The sequence below is a fragment of the Oryctolagus cuniculus genome, chromosome 3, assembly GCF_051225735.1.
Source record: "Oryctolagus cuniculus isolate XC-2025 breed Fujian yellow rabbit chromosome 3, ASM5122573v1, whole genome shotgun sequence".
NCBI classification, from domain to species: Eukaryota; Metazoa; Chordata; class Mammalia; order Lagomorpha; family Leporidae; genus Oryctolagus; species Oryctolagus cuniculus.
In genome coordinates, this window is record NC_142869.1 from 48,125,510 (window position 1) to 48,150,976 (window position 25,467).

Genomic DNA, 25,467 nt, shown 5'->3' on the forward strand with positions numbered 1-25,467 from the left:
ACTAAATGTATGTATCTCATTAATAGAAATAGAATGCAAACAGGTATTGATGCCATCACTGTTTGATTCCTGCTAAACTTACTAAGAAGACAACTGTGTTCCAGCAATGAGTGTTATCTCTACTCCAAGACTGGGGGCATTTATATATTTTTTTTTCATTTTTCATATCAGAAATGATGCAATTGATTATAGGGTCCAATTTATCACCAGATTTGTAATTTACTTTCAATTATTAATGGACACTACAAAACATTTGTTTTTTCTTTTTCTTTATATGGAATGTGAGTTAGATAAAATGCTGAGAACGAGCTCAGGAGGTCTCTACTTCCCAAGTAGCCTGTAATATACAGAATCAGCAGGGTTCAGTTGTGAATTTTCCCAACTCTCATCCTAAGTATCATTGAAATACATCTCCAGCATCCATGGCAAAAATTCTTATTCTCCATTGCCATCCAGATTCGACAACTGGAATTAATCCTGACAAAAGGAAACACAAAGAGACTCAAATATAAAAAAAATTGTCTATATTCAAGAAACCTGTTCAGTGAAAAAATACCTCCCAATCTAGAAAGATATAGAGTTAAAATTTCTACTGTTTGCTGTAGGTTCTATTAAATGTCAAAATCTTCACATGTATTACATCTGGCATTGAAACATCCCTTCAATTTGCTTTTTTATCTTAATTTTACAGATGATGACACTGGGGTCAGAGTTTTAATGATTACTGTAAGGCATTTGACTAATGCAGACCTAACCTGGTGTTAAACTCACAGCCCCATGATCCCACAACCTATCGATTATCAGTCATGTCACTGTGTTCAGGTTAATGCGCGTGTACATTCAGATACAGTCACATACAGGCAAACTTAAAAGCAGAAAGCTAAATATCCTTAGTCACATCTGTGTCCTCTCAGACTATTACATCATTGATGTTCCTCACCCCTGCCCTAATTACCGCTGTGTTTAATGATTAAGAAGTAGAAGAAAGATATCCTTGGAAGGTTAAGAAGCCATCCAGAAAATTAGATTAGTGTGATCAAATCATAATGATTATTGTTTCTCATCACAGTAGATCACCTGAGAAGTTTGAGGAAGGAAAAATAAATGGGCATCATTGGGCAATTATATTGGAGTTTTTCACAGTGATTTTACAGATGATCACCAGTTATGAAATCTTTTCATATCTAAAACCAGAGTTTTTTTATACTTTATACTAGCGCATTATTATAATAATCAAAGCCCATTTAGTTGATCATCATCATAATGGAGTACTTGAGGCATTTTTTCAGTTGCTAATTGACAGCTGGTCAGTTAAGAGGTGCTTTCTACAAAATCTTCAATAACCCTAAGGGTTTGAATTAGCTTGTAATAAATGCCTGAGAAGCTCCTCTAAGATTCTTAAGTGCATTTGCTAAAACTCTCAACTGCTATTTTCCACCTTCTGGTCAGGAAATGCCTTTGATCTGTCATTTGGCGCCTTTCTTGCATGTGTCTATCTGTCTCAAGCATTGTAACCCTACTCATCATTACCATGACATACTACTATTTAGATACTATTTTCTAATGCCACATTTTTTTCTGAAAAGGAAACTGACATGCAAAGAATAAGAAAAGGGTCAAACTGAAGCTCAGATCGCCCTATCTCAAGGATTGCAGAAGGTAGTCGGTGCTCAGAAGACTGAGCAGGCCCCGCTCCTGTCTTGGTCACACACCTAGGCACTTGCTGTGCGATCTTTTTGGCTCACTGGCTGCTCCCTGTCCGCGTGCATCCTACTTCACCATCTGTGATCCTGAGCAGCATCACATCAACATCCAGTAATACAAAATCTCTTCCTTTGTTCTCACTGTCCTCGACATTTCCTGATAAAGTGGTGGTATGGGGTAGGGATAAGGGAATGAATTGAACTATATGAATCAACAAACTTTGCTGATTTTAAAAGGAGAAAGTGCAGTACATGGTCTTGTTTAAAAATATGCCCTCACCATACTGTAATCTCCATGATGACACTTTACATAGTTCACCAGTTTTCCTGTTATACCAGTTAAATGTTCAGTAAGTGTCAGCAGAATAAGAGAATATGCTAGAGAGATTACTATCATTGAATTAAAATGAAGCATCTAGTTTTATCTTGATTCACAATTCCATTATACTTTTAAGTAAATAAACATATAGAGAAGATATTTTCATGGGACAAACCTCCAAATGTCAAGGAGCTAATCCATTAATTTAAAGTCTCTGTTGATAAGAGGAAGAAAGAGAATTAAGACAGAAGGAATGGAGGGGTGGTGATGTATGTTCATTTCTCCAACATATCAAACAATATAGACATTGGAGTAAAGAAAGTTCATAAAGATATATACTCATCAATATTAAATCTAGGGCCGGTGCCGCGGCTCACTAGGCTAATCCTCCACCTAGCGGCGCCGGCACACCAGGTTCTAGTCCCGGTTGGGGCGCCGGATTCTGTCCCAGTTGCCCCTCTTCCAGTCCAGCTCTCTGCTGTGGCCAGGGAGTGCAGTGGAGGATGGCCCAAGTGCTTGGGCCCTGCACCTGCATGGGAAACCAGGAGAAGCACTTGGCTCCTGCCTTCGGATCAGCACGGTGCGCCAGTCACAGCATGCTGGCCGCGGTGGCCATTGGAGGGTGAACTAATGGCAATAGGAAGACCTTTCTCTCTGTCACTGTCCACTCTGCCTGTCAAAAAAAAAAATATTAAATCTAAAAAATGTGACCCTTGCTCTTGGTTCAGGTAAAATTTAGTGATTAGTTCCCTTCTTTCGTTAAACAAGCATCTGCTACTGACCTACATGCACCAGGTTATGTGTACATGCAGGGCCCAGTTTTAAGGCCTGGACCAGTTTCTTCTCGTCAAGAAATCACTAAAGTGCTTCCTTTCACTTTTCCTTTCTTTTTTTCCTTTTCTCCTTCCTTCTTGCCTCATGAAAAATGACAAAGTCAAAAAAATAATAAAGAATAAAATGCCACGCTTAGTATCTCCTACACTGCTTGAATTAATCTGGAAGTTTATAATTGAAAATTCTTCTTACCAGCAGAAGCCTCCTCAGTGCATATTCTAGTATTTAAAATAAAAATTTTGCAATTAGGATGAAATAAGCTCGTGACAGCTGCAGAGGCTGAAGACTCCCATTTATCTCCCAAATATCAAGGTAATGGCAGATCCCCAGCTTCTCATGGCTTCTAGATGTGAACATATTAGTAAATCTCTATATGCCTTCACTTTGCTTTAATCTCCTCCTCAAACTGCTGGTAATGAGAGGCTTGTTCATGTTAGTTCAGAAGGTAATTCTTTCATAGGAAATTTTTGGCCAGCAAAAATTGAGGTGTGTCCCATTATAAATAACTTGCAGCTCAAGGCTCCATGTTAAAACTCACATAATGAGGTTTATACAGGGCAGAATACATCAATGCAAAGCATGCATTTCTGCAAGGATGTGTGTATATATATATATATGCACACACATATCATATATAGTGTGTATATATAATATACTATATATAATGGGGCTGTACTGTAGGAATGCTAATCTAAACTATAAATATAATTACAGGTGAAGTAACCAAAGCCTTGGGCAGAGGCACAGAAGTTATTTATTATAGTTACATTCATTTTTCTGAGCCTAGTTCTTTGCATCTAATCTGTTGAGCTCCAAGCTGTAGTAATTTTGATTTGATATTCATTATCAAAAATATGTAGAGAATACGCTAGAAGATAGTTATAGCCAACCCCTTGATATAGATTAAGAATATCATCTTTTCGCTGGCGCTGCGGCTCACTAAGCTAATCCTCTGCCTTGCGGCGCCAGCACACCGGGTTCTAGTCCCGGTTGGGGTGCTGGATTCTTTCCTAGTTGCCCCTCTTCCAGGCCAGCTCTCTGCTGTGGCCAGGAAGTGCAGTGGAGGATGGCCCAAGTGCTTGGGCCCTGCACCCCATGGGAGACCAGGAGAAGCACCTGACTCCTGCCATCGGATCAGCGCGGTGCGCCAGCCGCAGTGTGCCAGCCGCGGCGGCCATTGGAGGGTGAACCAACGGCAAAGGAAGACCTTTCTCTCTCTCTCTCACTGCCCACTCTGCCTGTAAAAAAATTTAAAAAAGAATATCATCTTTTATTTATTAAGACTTTCTGTTGTGGGATTAACCAACAAACAATATATACAAAAGTGATGCAGTAGTCACACCACACATACGCAATCATGGTAAGGTGTTTTCATGACCTCGTGGGAAGAAGGAAATGTCAGAGATGCCATCTCTTATTTTGCACAGTTTGAAAGACTCTAGGACAAAAGTACTGAATTGGGGCTACTGACTCACAAATTCTACTCTGTATTGTATTTGAATTGTACACTTGCTAAAGAAGCAATATCCAATTGAATTTTCCACATTTATGGAAATGTTCAATATCCACTTGGTCTACTATGGTAATCACCAGCCACATATTGATGTTGATTAGTTGAAATGTAGCTACTGCAACTGAGAAACTATGTTTTCCAATTTGTATAATGTAAATTAATGCATATTTAAACAGCTACAGGTGGCTGCCAGGTACCATATTAAACAACACAGATCTTGAGCATTTGATGTTTTAGTTTTTAAGAGACTTATATTTTATAACTGAAATTTAAAATATTGCTTTTAGCCAAATATTAGTCAAAAAGATATTTAAGAATCTATTCACCTTTCAGTAAATATTTACAGACTATTTAAGGTCAGTTCCACCAAAATAGATTTTCTTTTTGTTGTTTGAGGATTTATTTGTTTATTTGAAAGTCAGAGTTACAGATACAGAGGGAGAGACAGACAGAGAGCTTCCCTCTGCTGGTTTACTCTGCAGATGGCCACAATGGCAGGTCAGGAGTGTATCTATGCCTCCCATGTGGGTGGCAGGTGCCCAAAGACTTGGGCCATTTTCCACTGCTTTTTCCAGGCCATTAGCAGGGAGCTGGTTCAGAAGTGGAGCAACTAGGACACGAAATGGCACTCACATGGGATACAATCGTCACAGATGGTGGCTTTACCTGCTATGCCACAATATGGCCCCCAAAAAGTAGATTTCCTATGTGGTGAAAGATTCCTCCAGAAGAGATAATGATATTTCCAGCTTTCTCGCCATCACTTTCTCCTCAACAAATCAGGATCTTGGAATTTGTAATTTAAAAACCTAAAAGCAGTTTTTGCTAAGGTGAAGAAAACCTTCTCCAATGTGGTAACAATAACTTCAGGCAGTCAGATATTCAGATTTGGGGACACCACACCAAGTGACGTATTAACTATTCTACCGGCTTATGAAAGAAAGAGTTGATGTCTGAATGTAAAGACAAGAGACCACGCCAGGCTCCCCCTTCTTAGCTAGAGAACCATCTGATACAGTTGATGACTGATCGCAAATGACCCTCTCAGGCAGTGAACCATCAGAGTTCTGCAGCCAGGTGCTAAGAACCTTTCTGAGATGCCTGAATCTTCTGTTACCACTGGGAGTATCATTTGTTCTGTAATAAAGACCATTTTTATATGTGATTTTCCATCTAGATAGCAACAGGAATATTCAGAAAGCATTTACTGACTTAAATCAAATGCATACTCACAAAGACCTCAAAATCATACGATATTTACCAAGAATATGTTAGCACCTAAGTTTTATTTTGTTTCCAAATGGCTGAAAGAGTAGTTAATGTATTATACATTGAGAAGTCCATTAATTTTTTGATTAGCATTTGTTTTCCTGTATTTTCCTTAGAGACAAACCAACAAATGAGGAATGTTCTTAATTTGATCTCTGGAGTAATCATAGATATGGATATTGTATCATTTAACAGATGCACTAAACAAACGAGTAGGTTTTGAAATGTATACTTCTATGCACCAAGAATGCAACTAGATTCTTAATTTTATTGACATTCTAAGTTTGAATTTTGCATCTCATCTAGTGTTGGTCTACTGCTTATAGATAATCTTAGATTTTTAAAATAAGAGCTAAATTCAAGTAGTTTGTCTTTTGAATAAAGTTGAAATCCTATCTAGCTGTATTAAAACTGATGTGAAAATTGCTTTTAAAAACATATAGTCTGGGGCCAGTGCTGTGGCGCAGTGGGTTAAAGCCCTGGTCTACAGGGTCGACTTCCCATATGGGTGCTGGTTTAAGTCCCAGCTTCTCCACTTCTAATCCAGCTCTCTGCTATGGCATGGGAAAGCAGCAGAAGATGGCTCAAGTCCTTGGGCCCCAGCACCCATGTGGGAGACCCAAAAGAAGCTCCTGGCTCCTGGCTTCGGATCAGTCCAGCTCCGGCCATTGGGGCCATCTGGAGAATGAACCAGCAAATGGAAGACCTTTCTCTCTCTCTTTGCCTCTGACTCTCTGTAGCTCTGCCTCCAAATAAATAAATAAATCTTAAAAAATATATAGTCTATGGGCAGCATTCTTGGCTGCTATTCACTACCCACAGATTTCTCTCAGTATGCAATGGTTTTCACTAAGGAGATTTCACTGTTTATAGTATACTCATCTTGTCCTGGGACTTTGCCATGGGTAGTTCAAATAAAGTAGAAGCTATTCTTAAACCACACCACCATTTAGAAATTTCTCACATGAATATTTTTCCATACCTTTGCACTATTCCATCCATACAAAAACAAATCATTACCCCAGCTATCAGACCCTCTTAAGAATAAAGCTAAAGTACATGTTTTTATTTGGAATTAAAGGCAAAGCATCATGATTAACAACCTCTCTGTCTGAACTGCTTGTCAGGCAGTGTGGGAGCAGAGGGGACCATGCTTCTGACATGGAATTTAACACCCCAGGCGGAGTGCTCTTCGTTTTGAGCACCTGTTACTGTGTTGGTGGCAGGGCAGGTACTTCTACATGAATGTGGTTTTCTTGAAAACTGAATATGTTGAAGTAAATATACGATTAGTCTCCCTGTACATATATTAAATCTCTTTTCACTCCTTCTCTTCCATTTAAAAATACTGTCATTATTATTGCTTGTACACCTACATAATTCCATAAAAATGGTGCTTCAAATATACAAAGATAAAACTATTGAGTTTAAAGACAAAGTTAGTTGCTACATATTTCACAAAGCTTTAAGCATTTCATTTCATTAACATTTTCTTTGAATCACACTACATATTTTTCAGGGAAAGAATCTTCTATTCATCTTATCTGATCTAAAAATACGAATATGCATGAAGAAATCTAAGCAGCATTGGGGGAAAATGAAAGCAACAGCACAGAGTGTTGTGTGGGTATGAATTTGGGCAGGAAGCAGAATATGTTTGAGATAGGGAAAAAATGTTTTTCCATTTGGGGATATGCAGAGTCACCCACAATCTGACTTTATGTTGAAGAGCTATGAGGCATTAAAAGCATGCATTTATTTGAACAGAGAATTTAAAATGCTTGTGTTCATTAGGAAATACTTTCTATATGTTTTGTGAAAGTAAAATTGGCCCTATTTAAGAATACAAGAATTTAATGTGTTCTAGCACTTTTTGGATAGTTACAATGTTGACTTATTGAAAGAATAGAGTTATATTGTCCTAAACAATCCAATGATTTTCTCCTGTCTTCTCCCTAACCAGAGTGCCACACCTCTCCAAATCTTGTATACTTCTTCTCTCCTCTTTCTTATAAGCCAAGGAAAAGACTGTACCTTTTTTACTTTATAATGCCCTTTTCAAACTACCGTCACTGCAATCTAGAAACCTCACTCAAACTTCTGCTTGTTTAAAGCTCGTTCATTTGCCTCCACCACCTTATCCCCATACTTTAGTTATAAGCTGCTGAACTCTGTCACACTACCATTTTCCTCAATGACTCAGCTCTTGACTCACGGTCTTTCACTCTGTTCCAGGCAACCATCAGGTAGCTGGGCACTTGAGAGTTGCTGGTGAACTAGATACAGCCGAACAGAGTGCACCCATTCTTGCTATGGATGCATCAGTTCTCTTAGCCTCACTCATTTCCTAAAGTACTCAGGTTTTGTGAGGTTTCACAAAGTTATGCAGTAGTAACGAACATCCCTCAAAACACAGTGGCTTGAAAGAACCAAAATTCATCTCTTCTTACTATTTGTTCACAGCAGTTGGCTGGGCAGTGTGCTTTGATGGGAGCAGCTGGCTCTGCCCATGGCAGTCATTCAAAGACCTATGGATGGGTAAAACAGCTATTTTGAACAGTAACTTTATAATACCCAATCTATCAGAAAATCTTATCAGTTCTCTCTCTAAATCGCATGCCCTATCTGACACTTTTTACTATCTCTCTGCCACACAATCCTAACCTGGCCTCCTCCCTTACTGTTCTCAGGCACTTTTGACATGGAAGGGAAAGCATGTACTTAACGGCCTCCAACCTGCAATGAAATGCTCTAGCCTGTGTCACTCCCACTTAGTAACTCATTAGTCAGAACTAATTAAGTAGCCAGGTCAATCACAGGACACATAGGAAACACAGTCTTGCCCTGTGCTTGGACATTTAGTGCACAACTTTAGTAACTCAGAGCTTATCTGATCTCCCTGCTTGCTGCTGACTCCATAGTCCCTCAGACTACTCAACTTCAGTTTCAGCAGCTGAGAACAGGGTCAGACCTTGTTGTTATACGGAGCTGCTGTGATCCAGAGATCTCAGATTCTGAAATTCCCCTCTCTGACCACTACCTCGTATCATCTCCCAAACACTTTAGTAACATGGATACAAAAGCACGTGAGGCATATGACTTGATCTTGAAGAGCCTTCGGAACAATCAGAGAATCGGAACAGTACCCCAAGTTCTTAATATCATAATAACTAAGAAAATGTAAGGCATAAACTGAGAGCCCAACCAAGGAGGAAAAGGGAGGGAGGGAGGGAGGGACATGTCTTTCCTGAAAGCTATGCTGCTGAAACTGTGTTAGAATCTAAGTCAGCCATGAAGATGGTGCTTCTGCAGATGATGATAACACATAGTGTAGCCATAGCAGAAGGAGTATGCCAGGGATCTAGGGCTGAAGATGGAATGGAAGGTTGGAGACAAATCATGAAAAGACTTAGACGACAATAATAAGGACTGTGGATTCTTATCTTTAAAGCACTAGGGAGCCTCTGAACTAAAAAAGCTTGTATTTTCATCAGATTTGTTTTCAAACCATCATTCAAATATGTTTATTAACCAGAATTGGCCATTCATAATTATTAAAGATGCTTCATTGACTTTTTAACTGAGTCCACAATTGTTAAATTCTAAGAACAACAGTAATGTTCTACAAAAATATGCTTTTTGTTTTAATTTTGTAATTAATTCCATTGAATTAAACCACAATGTTATAATAAGACAAATTCTTTGACCTTTTAAAACGTTTGTTTCTTGGGCTTGTTAGATTTATTATGATGTTTCTATTCATTCACCAATCTAAACTATCTTTCACTCCTGGAAATTTATACCTATAAATTGCTCAATTTTATAACTTTTACAACAAATATTAAACACAAGTATTAAGCTACACTGTCTATTAAATCTCAACTTTCATGATTTAAAACAATAGAAATTTTTTTCCAAAACTTTATAGGATAGTGTTTTTACCAGGTCCAGCAAAAACAGGGAAGATGATTCATTTCCAATTAACTCACAATAAAGATACAAAGTATTTAAAATTAAACAGTCCATGAATCTAGGCGCAACTGTGAACCAAAGTGTTTTGAATTTGAAAACACTTTGGTTTGGAAACCAAACAACAAAACCTTAGTGAAAACACTAAGGTTTGGAAAATTGGCCTCATTATGAAATTCTAAAAAGAATATTACTAATTTTAAAAAATGTATCTTTTTCCTTTTATCTCTGGAGCAATTTGGCATTCTAAAAGCAATAACGGTTTCTCTAAAAGCCACGTTGTGTAAGGTTTTTTTCATTTTTTTCTTTTACTTTAGACATATCTCCTACAATTATTCATTCTTTTCACTTTACAATTTTAGACTTAGCTAAATGGAATAAATAGATCTATTGATTATTTCAAAGTCCATTTCTAACCTCTTCCAGTACTTCAGCTTTCTTGGAACAATTTGTGGGTTTTCTGTTTTTGTGTGTATGCTCTTTTTTTCCATTTTTAGGAACATGGGCATGTTTTCTTCCACACCTCAAATCCAGGAATTCCAAACTTCCTGTATTTACACTTTAAAATAACTGATTAGTTTGCTTATTTGACAGAATGATGCGGCAGGGTGGAGGGGAGACAGAAAGAGAGAGAGAGAGAGAGAGAGAGAGAGACTGATTCTCCATTCCTTGGTTCACTCCCCCCAGATAGCTGCAATGGCCAGGATGGGTCCAGGCTGAAGCCAGGAGCCTGGAACTCCATCTGGGTCTCCCACATGGGTGGCAAGGGCCCAAGTCCTTGTGCCATTGTCTGCTGCTTTCCTTGTCACATTAACAGGGAGGTGGATGGAAGTGGAGCATATACTCCCATATGGGATGCTGACATGACAAGAAGTGGCTAAACGCAGGCCCTCTGTCCTTGCGCTTTTGATAATCAATCCACGCTGTACTTGTTTTGTTTTGATTGCTGATTTGAAATATTGTCTGTGATGTCACTTTGTCAGAGAGGAAACTTAGGGTCCTGAGGGCTGCCTTCCTTGTCCCCTGGTCAGGCTGTTTCCAAGACAGAGCATCACAGGGAAGTAGTCAAGAGTTCCACCAGCCGGAGGATGTGTTATGGACTTGAAACCCAAGTGCGGGGCAGTTCTGAGCTGGAAGAAGAAATCACAAGATTCGCCACATTCTACCAACCAAAGCCATTAGCAGGAGTGAAGTCGGGTGAAATAGATTTCTCACTGGGGAAAAGCACAGGGTCAAGGAAAGTGGGTAGCTAGATCCAGCAGAGAAAGAAAACTAATCACAAACACCAACTTCTGGCCCTGATGTTCTTCCCATGTTTTGGTTATTATAATACCAAAAACCAGGAGGTGGTCTTAATAGCGAAACTATGCTGGGACATATGACAGGCAATTCAAAAAGATTATTGCTATAGCTGCCAATTTTATGAAGTGCTGTGACCTCCTAAAACTGAGTTATTACTGCTACTCTTTTGTTTCACTGGCCAATATATTCCAAAGAAGTCATATATTTAAATCAGCTTTAATGTTTATCAACTTCATTCAAATTTCACTCGGTCTTGAAAGTCAGACTTAAATAGATTATGTTTCCTAACCTGACAGAGAACACCAGCACCCACAGCAGGCGAGTACAAAAGCAAAGGCTAAAACTCTCTTTTTTTCTCCACCATCCATAAGAAAAGAGAGAAAATATCACTTGAGTGCTATCTTTGTTACAAGACCCAGTGTACTGATCAAAACAGCCTGGTGCCATGGGCTGTTTCTGAGCACATCTTTCAGATTTCTCCCATCCATTTTTAACCTGCTCCTCCCTTAGTCCATTTTCTCCCTAATATCAGAAGCCAAATGTGGGTATTTGAGTTTAAGACAAATTCCTCTCTCAGTTCAACAGTATTTTTATGTCTCTATTTTTGTTATCTGGTTTTGTGATTCTTATTTCCCTACCCCCACAGAGATTGCTAAGTCCAGTATTCTTACAAGGTCACTTAAAGAATCAGAAATTCCCATTTCAGATGCTGAGCAATAAACCCTTCTCACTTAGAATAACAGAGTAGCTCTACTTCACCTTTAACACTTTCCTAATGATAGCACCTTAGGGTGGCAGAGCAATTGAGAGGGTGCACAGCACTTTCACACATCATCCTGTTTAATCAGCATCACAGCCTGTGCGCTAAGCAGGGCAAGCATCTCATTATAGGAATGAAAAAATCTGGGGCCCAAGAAACAATCTGGACACGCCAAATCTAGTGCTTATAGTATTAGGACTGAATTTTGTAAATGCCTTTGGGTTCCACCGTCATTTTTTATTTTAAGGGACATGATCAGCTTTTCATTTCAGTAAGGTATGTGAGAGAAATTTTTAAGAGAGGCAACTTTGCAAGTACAGAGGTCAGCTAGAAAGAAAGTTTCTTTGATGTTTAGGCCAGGTACCCTGAAGATCACACTAGTGCAGTGGTGATGGAATGAGAAAATATTCGGTACATAAACATGGCATGCAAGTTATTACTGGATTGTGAAGTCCCACTACCAAAACAAACACTAAATAGGCTAAAGTTAACTCAGTTGAAAACATAGTCTTTAGCTGACAGTTCAAATGAAACTTTACATACCATGAAATATCTTTAAGTTATCAGCACCAAATGCCTGGTAAAAAAGACATGTAGGGGCCGGCCGTGGCTCACTTGGTTAATACTCCGCCTGCATCCCATATGGGCGCCAGGTTCTAGTCCTAGTTGCTTCCCTTCCAGTCCAGCTCTCTGCTGTGGCCTGGGAAGGCACTGGAGGATGGCCTGAGTGCTTGGGCCCTGCATCCGCATGGGGGACCAGGAGGAAGCACCTGGCTCCTGGCTTCAGATCAGCACAGCGTTGGCCGTAGTGGCCATTTGGGGGATGAACCAACCAAAGGAAGACCTTTCTCTCTCTCTGTTTCTCTCTCTCTCTCTCTCTTTCTCTCTCTGTCTATAACTCTACCTGTCAAAAAAAAAAAAAAAAAGACATATAGAAACATAAGATACAAGGGCTGATCAAGTCACTGTTTCTTATAGTGTCCATTTCACTTCAACAGGTTTCCTTTTTGGTGCTTAGTTAGTTGTCACCGATCAGGGAGAACATATGATATTTGTCCCTTTGGGACTGGTTTTTAATTCACTCAGCATGATGTTTTCCAGATTCCTCCATTTTGTTGCAAATGACTGGGTTTCACTGTTTTTGACTGCTGTATAGTATTCTATAGAGTACATGTCCCATAATTTCTTCAGCCCTTGTCCTGACTGTTGATGTACAATTTAATACTTTATCCCTTTAAGTAATTTTTTTGTTCTAGTTAATACTATTGGTTGAACTCTGTAATTAACACACAATTACTATTAGGTGTTTAAATTTAACTGAAAAGTGATCTCTGTTAAATATAAGAGGGGAAATGAGAGAGGGAGGAGATGTACAATTTGGGACATGCTCAATTGAACTTGCCCAAATGGTAGAGTTAGAAATGTGCAAGGGGATTCCAATACAATCCCATCAAGATTGCATGTACCAATGTCATCTCGCTAGTCCAAGTGATCAATTTCTGTTCACAATTGATCACACTGATAGGTCTAAGAGTCAAAGGGATCACACAAACAAGACTAGTGTCTGTTAATACTAACTGATAGAATAAAAAAGGGAGAGAATGATCCAACATGGGAAGTGGGATATACAGCAGACTCATAGAATGGCAGATGTCCTAAACAGCACTCTGGCCTCAGAATCAGCCCTTAAGGCATTCAGATCTGGCTGAAGAGCCCATGAGAGTATTTTAGGCATGGAAAGCCAAGACACTCTAGCAAAAAAAGAAAAAAAAAAAAATAAGTGGACCTAAATGAAAGATCTCTGTGAGTGAGATCCCAATAGAAAGAATGGGGCCATCAAAGAAGGAGGTACCTTTCTCTGAAGGGAGGAGAGAACTTCCACTTTGACTATGACCCTGTCGGAATAAGATCAAAGTCAGCAAACTCAAAAGGCTTCCATAGCCTAGGCAACTCATGACTAGAGCCTAGGGAGATTACTGACGCCATAAACACGAGTATCAAATTGTTAAGTCAACAACAGGAGTCACTGTGTACTTACTCCTTATGTGGGATCTCTGTCCTTAATGTGTTGTCCAATGTGAATTAATGCTATAACTAGTCCTGAAACAGTATTTTACACTTTATGTTCTGTGTGGGTGCAAACTGATGAAATCTTTACTTAATATATACTAAATCGATCTTCTGTATATAAAGAGAATTGAAAATGAATCTTGATGTGAATGGAATGGGAGAGGGAGTGGGAGATGGGAGGGGTGCAGACGGGAGGGAAGTTATGGCTGGGGGAAGCCATTGTAATCCATAAACTGTACTTTGGAAATTTACATTTACTAAATAAAAGTTTAAAAAAATGAAACGTAAGGTAATAAAGACATACCTTTTTTCATCAGAGTTTTACTAATTAGCAGAATTAAATACAAAGTAAGGAAGCAACAAATTAGTGTAGGGAAGACTTAAAGTGGCTTTGAATACATTCGTCATCCAGCAGTATTTCAGTGTCTTGTCGTCACATCTCTTCGACTGATGGCCTCCTTAAAGTATAAATATGATAGAGACACAAATGCGGTCAAAGGAGATCCACTCTGTCTTCCCGGTTGAGTGGCACTTCTTTCTGACATCTGCTCCCCTAGACTGTCCATCCGTCTTTATACAGGAGACACTTTCCTACTTCTATCTAAGGCCAGCCACTACACCAATGTCTAAGCTCAGTTCCTCCTTGAGGACCTTGCTTCTGTTCCGTCCCTTTCCTGTCCTGCTCAAATGTATTCCTCTCTGCTCTATCATTTCCCTCTGCAACACCACCTTTCATTAAGTTCCCTTTTAGTGACCCTGCGTACTCATGGAATTAATGCACCGTTACCTGTTCAACTCATCAGAAAATCTGTGCAGAAATGTAGCCTATATTTTCTATTTCCACTGAGTAACTTCCCAGTGACTTCTCAGTCAACTCTAATGGAGATTTGGTATCCACCATGCTATACAGAAGCCATGCTGATGTTCATCACTTATCAATCAAAAATAAATTTCTCATTTTTCAGGCATTCAATAAGGGAAAATTTAAACAATTTGTATGAATAATATAATAGGAATAGAGCACTATGCACAAAATGTTTCAAATTAATTATACTGGAAAAATGAAACTAATTTGCTTACAATTATCATATAATTAATATGATACAGTTTCACGAAGCCTGGCATAGTAACTTGCTATAAATGAATTCTGCTATGCATGATACCAAACTGTTTTACTTCCCTCCTTCCCTTCTTCCTTCCTCCCTCCCTCCCTCCCTCTCTCCTTCCTTCCTTCCTTCCTTCCTTCCTTCCTTCCTTCCTTCCTTCCTTCCTTCCTTTCTTCCTTCATTCCTTCCTTCCTAACTTCATTCTCTCTTCTTTTTAAAATCATCTTCAGCCTTAAGTCAAACAGTCCTAAATGAAGTTAGTTATGCTTAAATGATGAAAACAAAATTGTGCCTCAATATAGTAGCTTTGTGTTAATCTCTTAAATTATTTTCCTTGTTTTGCAGAAGATAAATTAGATGTGATTTCTAAAGATGCTTTGTCAAGCTCGAGCAATCTATCTTAATTATGAAAAATTAAATTTTATGTAATGATGTCTTTTGAGTCTTTAATATGAAATTACTTTTGTTCTTGGTTCTTGGGCTTCTCAAGTACTTTCTACAATTTTAAATCATTATCTGTAAGTGTGATTTCAGCCTTCCTTTAGTTTTTTTAATAAATTAAAATAAAAAATTACCATTGGTGTTGTACTTCTTTTAATTAAAAAGAAGTAAAGATAATAGATTTTCTCCTTAATATCTGAACATGTTACTTCATTATGGCACTTACAAATATGTAGGATTAATCTATTAGCCTTGTAAACAGAAACCAAATGTCACTCCTCTTACTTTCATTTCAATAATGTGTCACAATGTAACTATTATTCACATAACAACTATCTTTAAATTACAATATGAAAAATAGAAATTTTTCCTCTTATTATTTTTCTTTAAAATCGTATAGAGGTTTCTAGGGAAAAGTTGGAAAATGAAAAATATAGATGACTATGGTACAAAACAACAGCTTAGAACTGTCTGGGCCTCTAGGAACTGTCAACAGTTCCCATCATTTAAGTACTGCTTCCCTGTGGGAGAAGCAGATGAGAGGGAAAAGTGGCATATAAGAAGCAGATAGACAACTTGTACAAATTAAAGAATGGAGTGGGAAGTTTTTATTTAAGAACTTCTGTCTCTTCTTCAAGTGGAATATGTTCTTTACTGGGTGGCAAACAAACTCAACAGTTCTGCTTTTTGGTGATAATTGGATAGTAATTTATGCAAGTTATTCAAAAAGAAAAAAGTTCATGATTTGATAAATTAATTTTATTTACAACAAGTACAGTAAATTCTATCATTAATCAATCCTTTGTCTATGTAAATGAAGTAGAAAAGGAGTCTACCAGGAATTATTCATCTTGCCTACTTAAGAAAAAAACACTGATTGATATTGATTCAGAATAGAAGAAAATTTTATTCTAAATTTTGAAAAACTTCAGATAAAGGTTTGCATTATCTTTATGTAAGATTGTTATCAGCTCTGTAATAATTTGAATGCATATAGAAAAAGTTTCTAGGGAGCCATATTTTAAATTTAGAGATTTCATTCTTTTTGGTGATACGACCTGATAGTTCTAGGGACTGCGTACTTTACTTCAAACTTTATATTCTGTAGGACTCTGTTTGTATATGCTTTTACTATGTTTAATGTTTATACAAGTACTACACTGCATTAAATGCAATACTTTATATGTTGGCCCACAGGATATACTATAACTGCATGGAGTAGAAAGTGGGAACGATACATAGACTTGGAAAGATAGTGTTATTTTGGGAGAAAAACAGTATAGTCTAAGTAACACAACTTTACTGCAGAATATATGCTGACATAGAAAGGAAATAGTAAAATGATTCAAAGCAGATTTGTAGAAAGTTTAAAGCAGATTCTCTAGAAAATAAAACAACCAAAATCTGGAACGTGGAAAGTGATGTGATGAGATTTGTTTCCTTAGAATTTGTTAATATTAATCTGTATTTTTATTAGTCAGCTTTTATTTGGTAAAGCTATGTTACTGGCAACTTCATAAATCAGAGAGGCTTACAGCATCAAAGGCATATTTCTTCTCCTGTAGTTGTGCTGAGCTACATAGCTTCTCATTCTGGAACTGGTTGAAGAAACAGCCTGTATTCTGGAATGTATCTTTATCCACAGAGGGAAAGAGTAAGAAAGTACAAGCCCATATAACAGCTATTTTTTTTATAGTTCCTATTCAGAATTCTCTAAATTCCATTTATATTTCAATTGCAAAAGCTTGTCGAAAGGCCAAGTGTGATATCATAGAGCTACAAGTCAGATGGCCATGGTGAGATCTACATAATCCTTTTATCAGAAGGGGAGGTAAAACAATACATGTCAGATGCCAATAATGTTTCCCATGGAGAATAAGGTACAATACACAAGTCTTGAAAAAGTTAGGGTAAATACACGTCAGAAGTCAAATCATTTTGCAGTAATTAACAGGCCCTTCATTAAGTCTGAAATCTCTGGCTTTTTGCTTTGGAATTTAACACAAAAGAATGTTGGTTGTTTAAAATAAAATAATTTTTAAAAGGAACGTGAGTTTACCTTATAGGTAGGAATCAAATATATGATGTAGAATGCAAGGACTGGAATATACTAATTGAGTATATATGTTGTCATACAGTTATTGAATTTTTTATGAAGTAATAGATTAGGATAATTTAAAGATGTACACTTTAATCTTTAAAGCACCCACCAACATAATAACACAAGGATATATTACCTATTAGAAAAAATAATTAGAAGTGATATATTAAAAGTAATACCAAAGAATATTTGAATCATGACCTTTTTTTAAGAAGGTGAACACAGAAACATGAGCTGTTGGCTGAATAAGAATCAAACACAAAGTTGGTAGCTTAAAGTCAAATATATCAATAATTACTGTAGATGTGCCCTAATTAAGTACAAATATCTTCAAACTTAATAAGTGTATATCCTTAACCAGAAATAGTCTTTATACATAAAGAAACATAGAGCTTGACAGTAAACATACAGAAACAGTAAACAAAGGAAAGCTGGTGAAGAAGTAGGAATATCAGAAAAGGTAGACTTCAAGACTAATGTTGTTACCATTCAGAAAAGGCATTTCATACAGATAAAAAATCACTATTCCAAAAGACATTAGGCTACTAAAGTTTGTGCATCTAATATTTAAGATTACAAATATGAGGAAAAAATTGACAGAAGAGAACCGGAAGCCAATTTGCCATCACTAATATAGATTTTAACATTCTTTTCTCAGTAACAGATAAAACAATTAAGCAAAAAGATCAGTGCAGTTACGCATGATTTGAAAAACAGTAACCATCAATTTAAGCTAATTAACATTGATAAAAAATCACTCTCCATAAGAAAGATATAACATCTAAGGTATCCATGGAATGTTCAAAAAGGTAGACTATATTCTGGCCACAAAATACATGTCAGTAAATTTCAAATGACTTAAACAATAGTTTCTCTAATCATGATAAATTAAGTTATTGCATCTCACAAATAAAAGATGAATAAAAATGATATACCTTTGGAAAACCCCAAATGTGTGCAAGTTTAAAAAAACTAAATAATCTATAGGTTAGAGAAGATGTCTCAGAAGATATTAACAATATATTTTTGAACAGAAATATATGATAACAAAATACATAAATATTTATGTGGGAGGCAACGAAAGCAGTATGTAGGAAGAAATATCTATAATTAAATATCTACATTTAAAAAAAATGTATACTTACATTCTACATTAGAGTGAAGGTAAACAGTCAAGCATTTTTGCTGCCTTTTCCAAAAACTAAAAATAATAAATAAATAAAATCCTATATATGTACAAAAAGGGAAATATAAAGTAGATCAGAAGTCTTCTACCAAAAAAAACTCAAATTTTTAAACCAACAATTTAAAAAATAAACTCCAGGATCAGGTAGCTTCACTGATAAATTAGGAGTACTAATTTGACACAAATTCTTTCTTAAAATGGAGGAAAAAGGAACACTTATCAACTCATATCATGAAGCCATTTTACTTCTGATACCAAAACCATGCATAGAAAATACAGGAGAAACAATACAACAAATATATCTTCTGATGACAAATGCAGAGTGCTTAACAAAATATTATGTCACGTGAAAATCAATTATTTTCACCACATTTATATAATCAATGGAGAAAATCCATACCAAGATCCACATCAATCACTAATTCTCAGCATGCACAAAATCCAATCTGATGTGGACCACAAGCCTGCATGTAAAATAAAATTTTTAAACTTTTAAAGAATAAAGACTTGAAGAAAACATGGAAGAACACTTTTATAACCTTTCAGTAAAATACTTCTGATAAATTACACAGAAGTTTAAAAACATTAAAAAATTTTGACCTACTCAATGTATAAATTTCTGCTCATTGAAAATAGCATCACCAAGAAAATACATAGATAGCACACATAGATAGCAAAAAACTTGTATCCAAATTATTCTAAAAATTCCTACAACAAAAAAATAAAACTCAAAAATGTAACACACATAGATACAAACATAGATAGCACACATAGATAGCAACACATAGATAGCAAAACACACATAGATAGCAAAAAAACTTGTATCCAAATTATTCTAAAAATTCCTACAACAAAAAAATAAAACTCAAAAATGTAAACTGAAAGTAGATCATTGTAAAAATTAACAGAGGGAATAGAGATGAAGGAGGAGGAAGGGTGGGAGTGTGGACAGGAGGGAGGTTAGGGTGGGAAGTATCACTGTGTTCCTAAATCTGTATGTATGAAATACATGAAGTTTATTTACCTTAAATAATGTTTTAAAAATGTTTAAATGCCATCAATAACAGTAATTTTCACTTTAAGATTCAGTAATTTTGCTATCAGGTAGTTGTCCAAAAGAAAGTCTTAGGTGCGCAAAAAAATTTATATGAATATTTATAGCAACTTTATTTCTGAAAAGCCAATGTAATTTCAAGCCAAGCACTGGAAACAACTCATATGTCTTTCAAAAAGAGAATGGATAAGTAAGCTATGCTGTATCATTCACTAGAATCCTAAGCAATGAGAAGATGCAAAGTACTGATGCAGGCAACCACTTGAACAAATCTCAAAAACTGTTACTCTGAGTAAAAGAAGTTTGCCTTAAAAATTAGGTATTATATGATACTATTGATATTTTAGATATTCTAGAATAACTGAAAAAATTCTTGATGACAGAGATCAAACATGGAGGTGGTAGGAAAGTGACTTGGGTTGAGCACAAGAGATTGTTTTGAAATGATAGCGTTCTTCCATGTGTCTTGATATGTGTTGCTTGAAATTGATTGAAATGTACTCTTACGGGGCCAGTGCTGTGAATTTTGACTTCCAAATAAATAAATAAATCTTAAAAAAAAAAAAGAAATGTACCCTTATGATCTGAGTATTTCACTGAATGCCAATTTTTAACTCAAACTTTAACAAGTTGACTAATACTGAATTAACCATGGATTTGATTATTGTTTAAGGGGATCTTTAAAAACTCATGGAAAATACATATCATGAAAAAAATTACCTATGAACTTCAAAAATTTGCACCAAAATAAACTTTCTTTGAATTTCATTTCTGTAATTTTTTTGAAGTTCCCTTGCACTTCACCATGCTTTCAGAAACAGTAACAGTAGTTAAGAATTACAAATGGGACAGTGAGTTAGGCCCAGAATTAGACTCAGCAGGTGTGTTAATGCACAGGACAGTGAATACCTGTATTGGGCCATAGCCTTGGCAGCTATGACAAGAGCCTTGGGTGATTACTGAGGCCATAAACAGGAGTGTCAATTTGTTAAGTCAACAACAGGAGTCACTGTGCACTTACTCCTCATGTAGGATCTCTGTCCTTAGTGTGCTGTACATTGAGATTTAATGCTATAACTAGTACTCAAACAGTATTTTTCACTTTACGTTTCTGTGTGGGAGCAAACTGTTGAAATCTTTACTTAATGTATGCTAAACTGATCTTCTGTATATAAAGAGAAACGAAAATGAATCTTGATGTGAATGGAAGTGGAGAGGGAGTGGGAAAGGGGAGGGTTGCGGGTGAGAGGGATGTTATGGGGGGGAAGCCATTGTAATCCATAAGCTGTACTTTGGAAATTTATATTCATTAAATAAAAGTTTGAAAGAAAAAAAAAAAGTGGTGATGGAGGAGCTTCAGCAACCTCCTGATGAAAGTACTGGAGCAAAGATGTCACAACATGGTAATTTGATAATTTCTTGTAACCTCCTAAATCAGAATCTCAGTAAAAGGGATCAGATTTTACAACAGGAAAGTACATCAGGTGCAATGCACTTCCAGTAGCTCCACCCCCCTCACCCCTCAAATTTCCTTCAATCACTTGCCAACACTTTCAAGTTCCTGTAGAATAAGGAGAAATAAGTCTTTTACTTCACAACTCAAAATAAAGGGCTTAAAATCCAAATGCACAGTGATGATAATACTTCAGGCTAAATGAGTTTTGTTCCTTTGTAATCAGTATATTAATGCAAATAATTAAGCACTGCTCCTTCCTGTTTCCAGTAATGTAAAAAAAGGAAGAAACAGTCCAATACAAAACACTTCTGCTGAGCATGGAAGACGTGCTAAATCATTCGTTTCCAAGCTTTTCCAACTGTGACCTTTAAGAAGGATTGTAATTTACATTGCAGACATGTAAGCATGCACATATGTAAAACTAAAGCAGTGTTATAAAATAAAAGCCTGTACTTGCTAAATACGGTGCACTCTAATATTTTCTAGTCTAGTGTAGTCTGTTTCATGTTTATAATGATGCTGGTCATGACGGACCTGCTAACAGATTCAACAGTAGCTTGAAAAGCACAGTGCTTGGCCGGCGCTGCGGCTCACTAGGCTAATCCTACGACTGCGGCACTGGCACCCTGGGTTCTAGTCCCGGTCGGGGCGCCGGTTCTATCCCGGTTGCTCCCCTTCCAGTCCAGCTCTCTGCTGTGGCCTGGGAAGGCAGTGGAGGATGGCCCAAGTGCTTGGGCCCTGCACCTGCATGGGAGACAAGGAGGAAGCACCTGGCTCCTGGCTTCGGATCGGTGCAATGCAGCCATTTGGGGGGTGAACCAACCAACGGAAGGAAGACCTTTCTCTCTGTCTCTCTCTCTCATTGTCTAACTCTGCCTGTCCAAAATAAATAAATAAATAAAATTAAAAAAATAAAGAAAAAGAAGAAAGAAAAGCAGAGTGCTATCCTTTCTACAAAAAAAAAGGAGGTGGGGAGTCTATGGACTGCCACCAACAGCATCTGGGGGCCTATAAGAAATGCAGAACCTGAGGCCACATTTCTCCCAGCAAGGGAATCAGAATCTGCACTTTAACAAAACTTCCAGGTGTTTCTGTGGACTTTAAGTATCAGAGATGCTGTGCTACACAATGAATGAGGAGGGTACTTGAGACAGATACAGACCTCTTGGCATGATTGAGGGCAGAGACTCTTAGGGATGATCTGCTTATTTAGAATATGCCTATCCAAGCTTCAAACTATGTGTACTAATTAAATAATCTTCAAGGGTATTTCAGATCATTAATATTTAAAAAACAAAAAAACATATCTGTCGGGGCTTCTGAGCCCAACCCTATTTAAAAACCATTGGTCTATACAATTAATTAAAAGTTGTACATTGATTCAGCTGTTCGTTACAAAGGTGAAAACCTGTGCTTCAGTAATATGGAACAATTTTATTTTTTATTGCGAGCAACTTCACACGAAGGACTTTTATTCCCAGAATATTTTTCAATGCTTCTCACTTCTCTTTCCAAGAAAAATTTTCCAACATCCCCATTCTACAACCCTGTTATAAAAATATAATGGGTCTTGGGTAGAAATATTATTCTTAGTTATGCTGAATTAGCAAAAGTAATGCCTAGCTTGCTTCCAGTAGAACCCTAACCAGGGATCTTAGCTACTGAAGAAAATGGGGCTGCCCCAAGTGACTATCACTGTTCATTAAGGACCTTCCCATTGTGTCAGCATGGCTTCCTGAGTGATAGGAAGCTTTAGCCTGGAAGTCACTAATCCCACTAACACTAAAAGGCTTTCTCCCATTAGCAGCTTCTGTGTTGCATTAATAATAAGAAAGTAATGAAGAGACCAACCCCAGCCGTTCAGTCTCCCCTGAGGTGAGGCCCCAACCTCCCTCTTCTCCCCATGGTTTACTCTAATGGTCTTGCCAGTGTTAAAGTAATAGAGTGGATAATAAGATAAGTGCTGTTTTATCACAGTCTAAAAAATTCTTCCCCCCACCCCATTTTTTTGGGGGGAAAGAAACATCTTTTTTTAAGCATCCACATGGAAAGTCATGCCATCAATACTTTTGCAATTACAGTTGACCTGTGTAACTCAAAACTTTTTTAATGCAAGTGAATATAATCAAGAAATAGCAAAATATGGTTTAGGAATGATAAATCCCTCTACCTTGCCTGGAAAGGCTAGAAAATAGACAACTCTCCTAGAGATGTCTTATTGTCCTTGTGTTTTTTTTTTTTTTTAATTTTGGAAATCAAATCATTCAATTGCACAACAATAAATTAAATCAATATATAAATTTGCTTTTGCAAATATTCAAGATTATCTTGTTAATAGACAAATAAAAATTATGAGAAAATATATTAAGTATATTAAGACACACAGATTTGATTTGACAGGTTCAGGGTGTATGCTAACAAATTATTTCTGTAAAAGATGCTTTGTTGAGGTTCATAAAGACAGAAAGTGATGCTGTACTGAATCACTTATATTCTTCTTCAATTGAAAGTTTATGATTTTTTTTGTAGAAGTACACTTTTTAAAGGTCTTCTTCATTTGAAAATCTGTCTTTAAACCTAGGTTCTGCTCATACAGTCAGATCATCTGTGAGGTAGCTGCATTGTTGCAAGTTTTTATTTTCAAGTAAAGCTACTTTTTCTTTCAACTCTTTGTGTTTTAATGAGGTGAACATTAATCCATCACTTACAAAGTGTTATTCATTCCTTGCATTCAAGATACCAGACCGTTTTAATTTATTGTATTATATCTTTATTTTCAAAGCTTAATTTTATAATGAAGTTACCTATTACCTTTTTTTTGTACCTATAATTTCGGAAGGACCAATATCCATAGTCACTATCAGTAATTATATATATATATATATATATATATATATATCTTTAAAATAGAATATATATTCATAACCCCCAAACAGGAAATCACTGCAATTAGAATTCTTGAATTATACAAAAAAACTTTCTTTGTGTGAAAAAGTATATAATTTAGAAATAAGAAAATGCTAAGTATTGTTTAGTAAAATAGGCACTAAAGATTTTTCCTTTAGAGAGGTAATATACTTTTAATTAGATAACTCTCATATCATATAGTTATTATCCAAGCAATTTTGATAAATCCAATAAGCCGTCTTGCTTGTTGTCTTATTTTGCTTGTAAAAGAAGCAGGGGCAAGTGTTTGGTGAAGCAGATAAGACATTGTTTTTTTTTAAGATTTTTATTTATTTTATTTTATTTGAGAGGTAGTTACAGACAATGAGAGGAAGAGACAGAGAGAAAGGTCTTCCATCCATTGGTTCACTCCCCAAATGGCTGCAACGGCTGGAGCTGTGCCGATCTGAAGCCAGGAGCCAGGAGCTTCTTCCAGGTCTCCTACGTGGGTGCAGGGGCCCAAGGACTAGGGGCCATCTTCTACTGCTTTCCCAGACCACAGCAAGGAGCTGGACTGGAAGAGGAGCAGCCGGGACAAGAACCGGCACCCGTATAGGATACAGGCACCGCAGGCGAAGAAATAACCTACTGTGTGCCACAGCGCTGCCCTAAGACACTATTTTGGATGCCTACTTTCTATATAGCAGTGCCTGGGTTCAAGTCCTTTCTCCAATCCCAAATCCAGCTTCCTGCCAATGCACACCCTGGGAGGTAGCGGGTGATGGCTCAAGTAGTTGGATCCCTGTTACCCATGTGAGAGACTTGCATTGAGTTCCTGGCTCCTGGTTTCAGCATGGCCCAGTACCGAATATTGTGATTATTTGAAGAGTGAATGGGAGGTATCTCTCTTGTCTCTCTCTCTCTCTCTCTCTCTCTCTCTCTCTCTCTGTGTGTATGTATCCCTTGCAAATAAACACATAAATAATTGTTTTAGAAAAAGCGGAAGTGTTCACTACCTACAAATGAGCTGAATAATTTTACTGAACTTGTCATTGAAATGGCAGAAGAAAAGAGTTGGGTATGACCTTGTGAAACCCCAGCAATAGGCACCAGCTGCACTGGGAAGAGTAGCTCTGACATAGAATTGTCTTCGAGCCTTCGTCACGATGCACACATGGCTGAATTCTTCTGTTCACTTTTGCTCTGTCCTACAGTGCATGAAGGCTCTGGAGAAACCAGTCAAAAGGAGACGTCCACCTGTGATATCTGCCAGTTCGGTGCAGAATGTGATGAAGATGCTGAGGATGTCTGGTAAGATAGTTTATTCTTTTAAACAAAATAATCACAGTGATTCCTTTCTTTTTCCTCCATCAGCCAATCTCCAAAAGACAACATTGTCAGCATTTTTATGTTCTTATAGGCCTCCCAAGGAGTGGAGGGAATGAGAGCTACTGAAAAACAGCAAGGAATTTCTGGAGTAGGCTTAGGAGGTGGGCCA

General features: G+C 37.1%; 1 protein-coding gene across 4 annotated transcripts in view; it reads left to right on the forward strand.

Annotated features, from left to right (window-relative positions):
• The window catches only part of TMEFF2 (transmembrane protein with EGF like and two follistatin like domains 2), a 306,033-nt gene that overhangs the window by 120,184 nt on the left and 160,382 nt on the right, over positions 1 to 25,467 (forward strand). For all 4 annotated transcript variants that reach the window (XM_002712353.6, XM_089330149.1, XM_008258851.5 and 1 more), the window contains exon 5: positions 25,184 to 25,280. In XM_002712353.6, the coding sequence (XP_002712399.1) occupies positions 25,184 to 25,280 (97 nt within the window). The remainder of the gene's footprint in view (positions 1 to 25,183; positions 25,281 to 25,467) is intronic.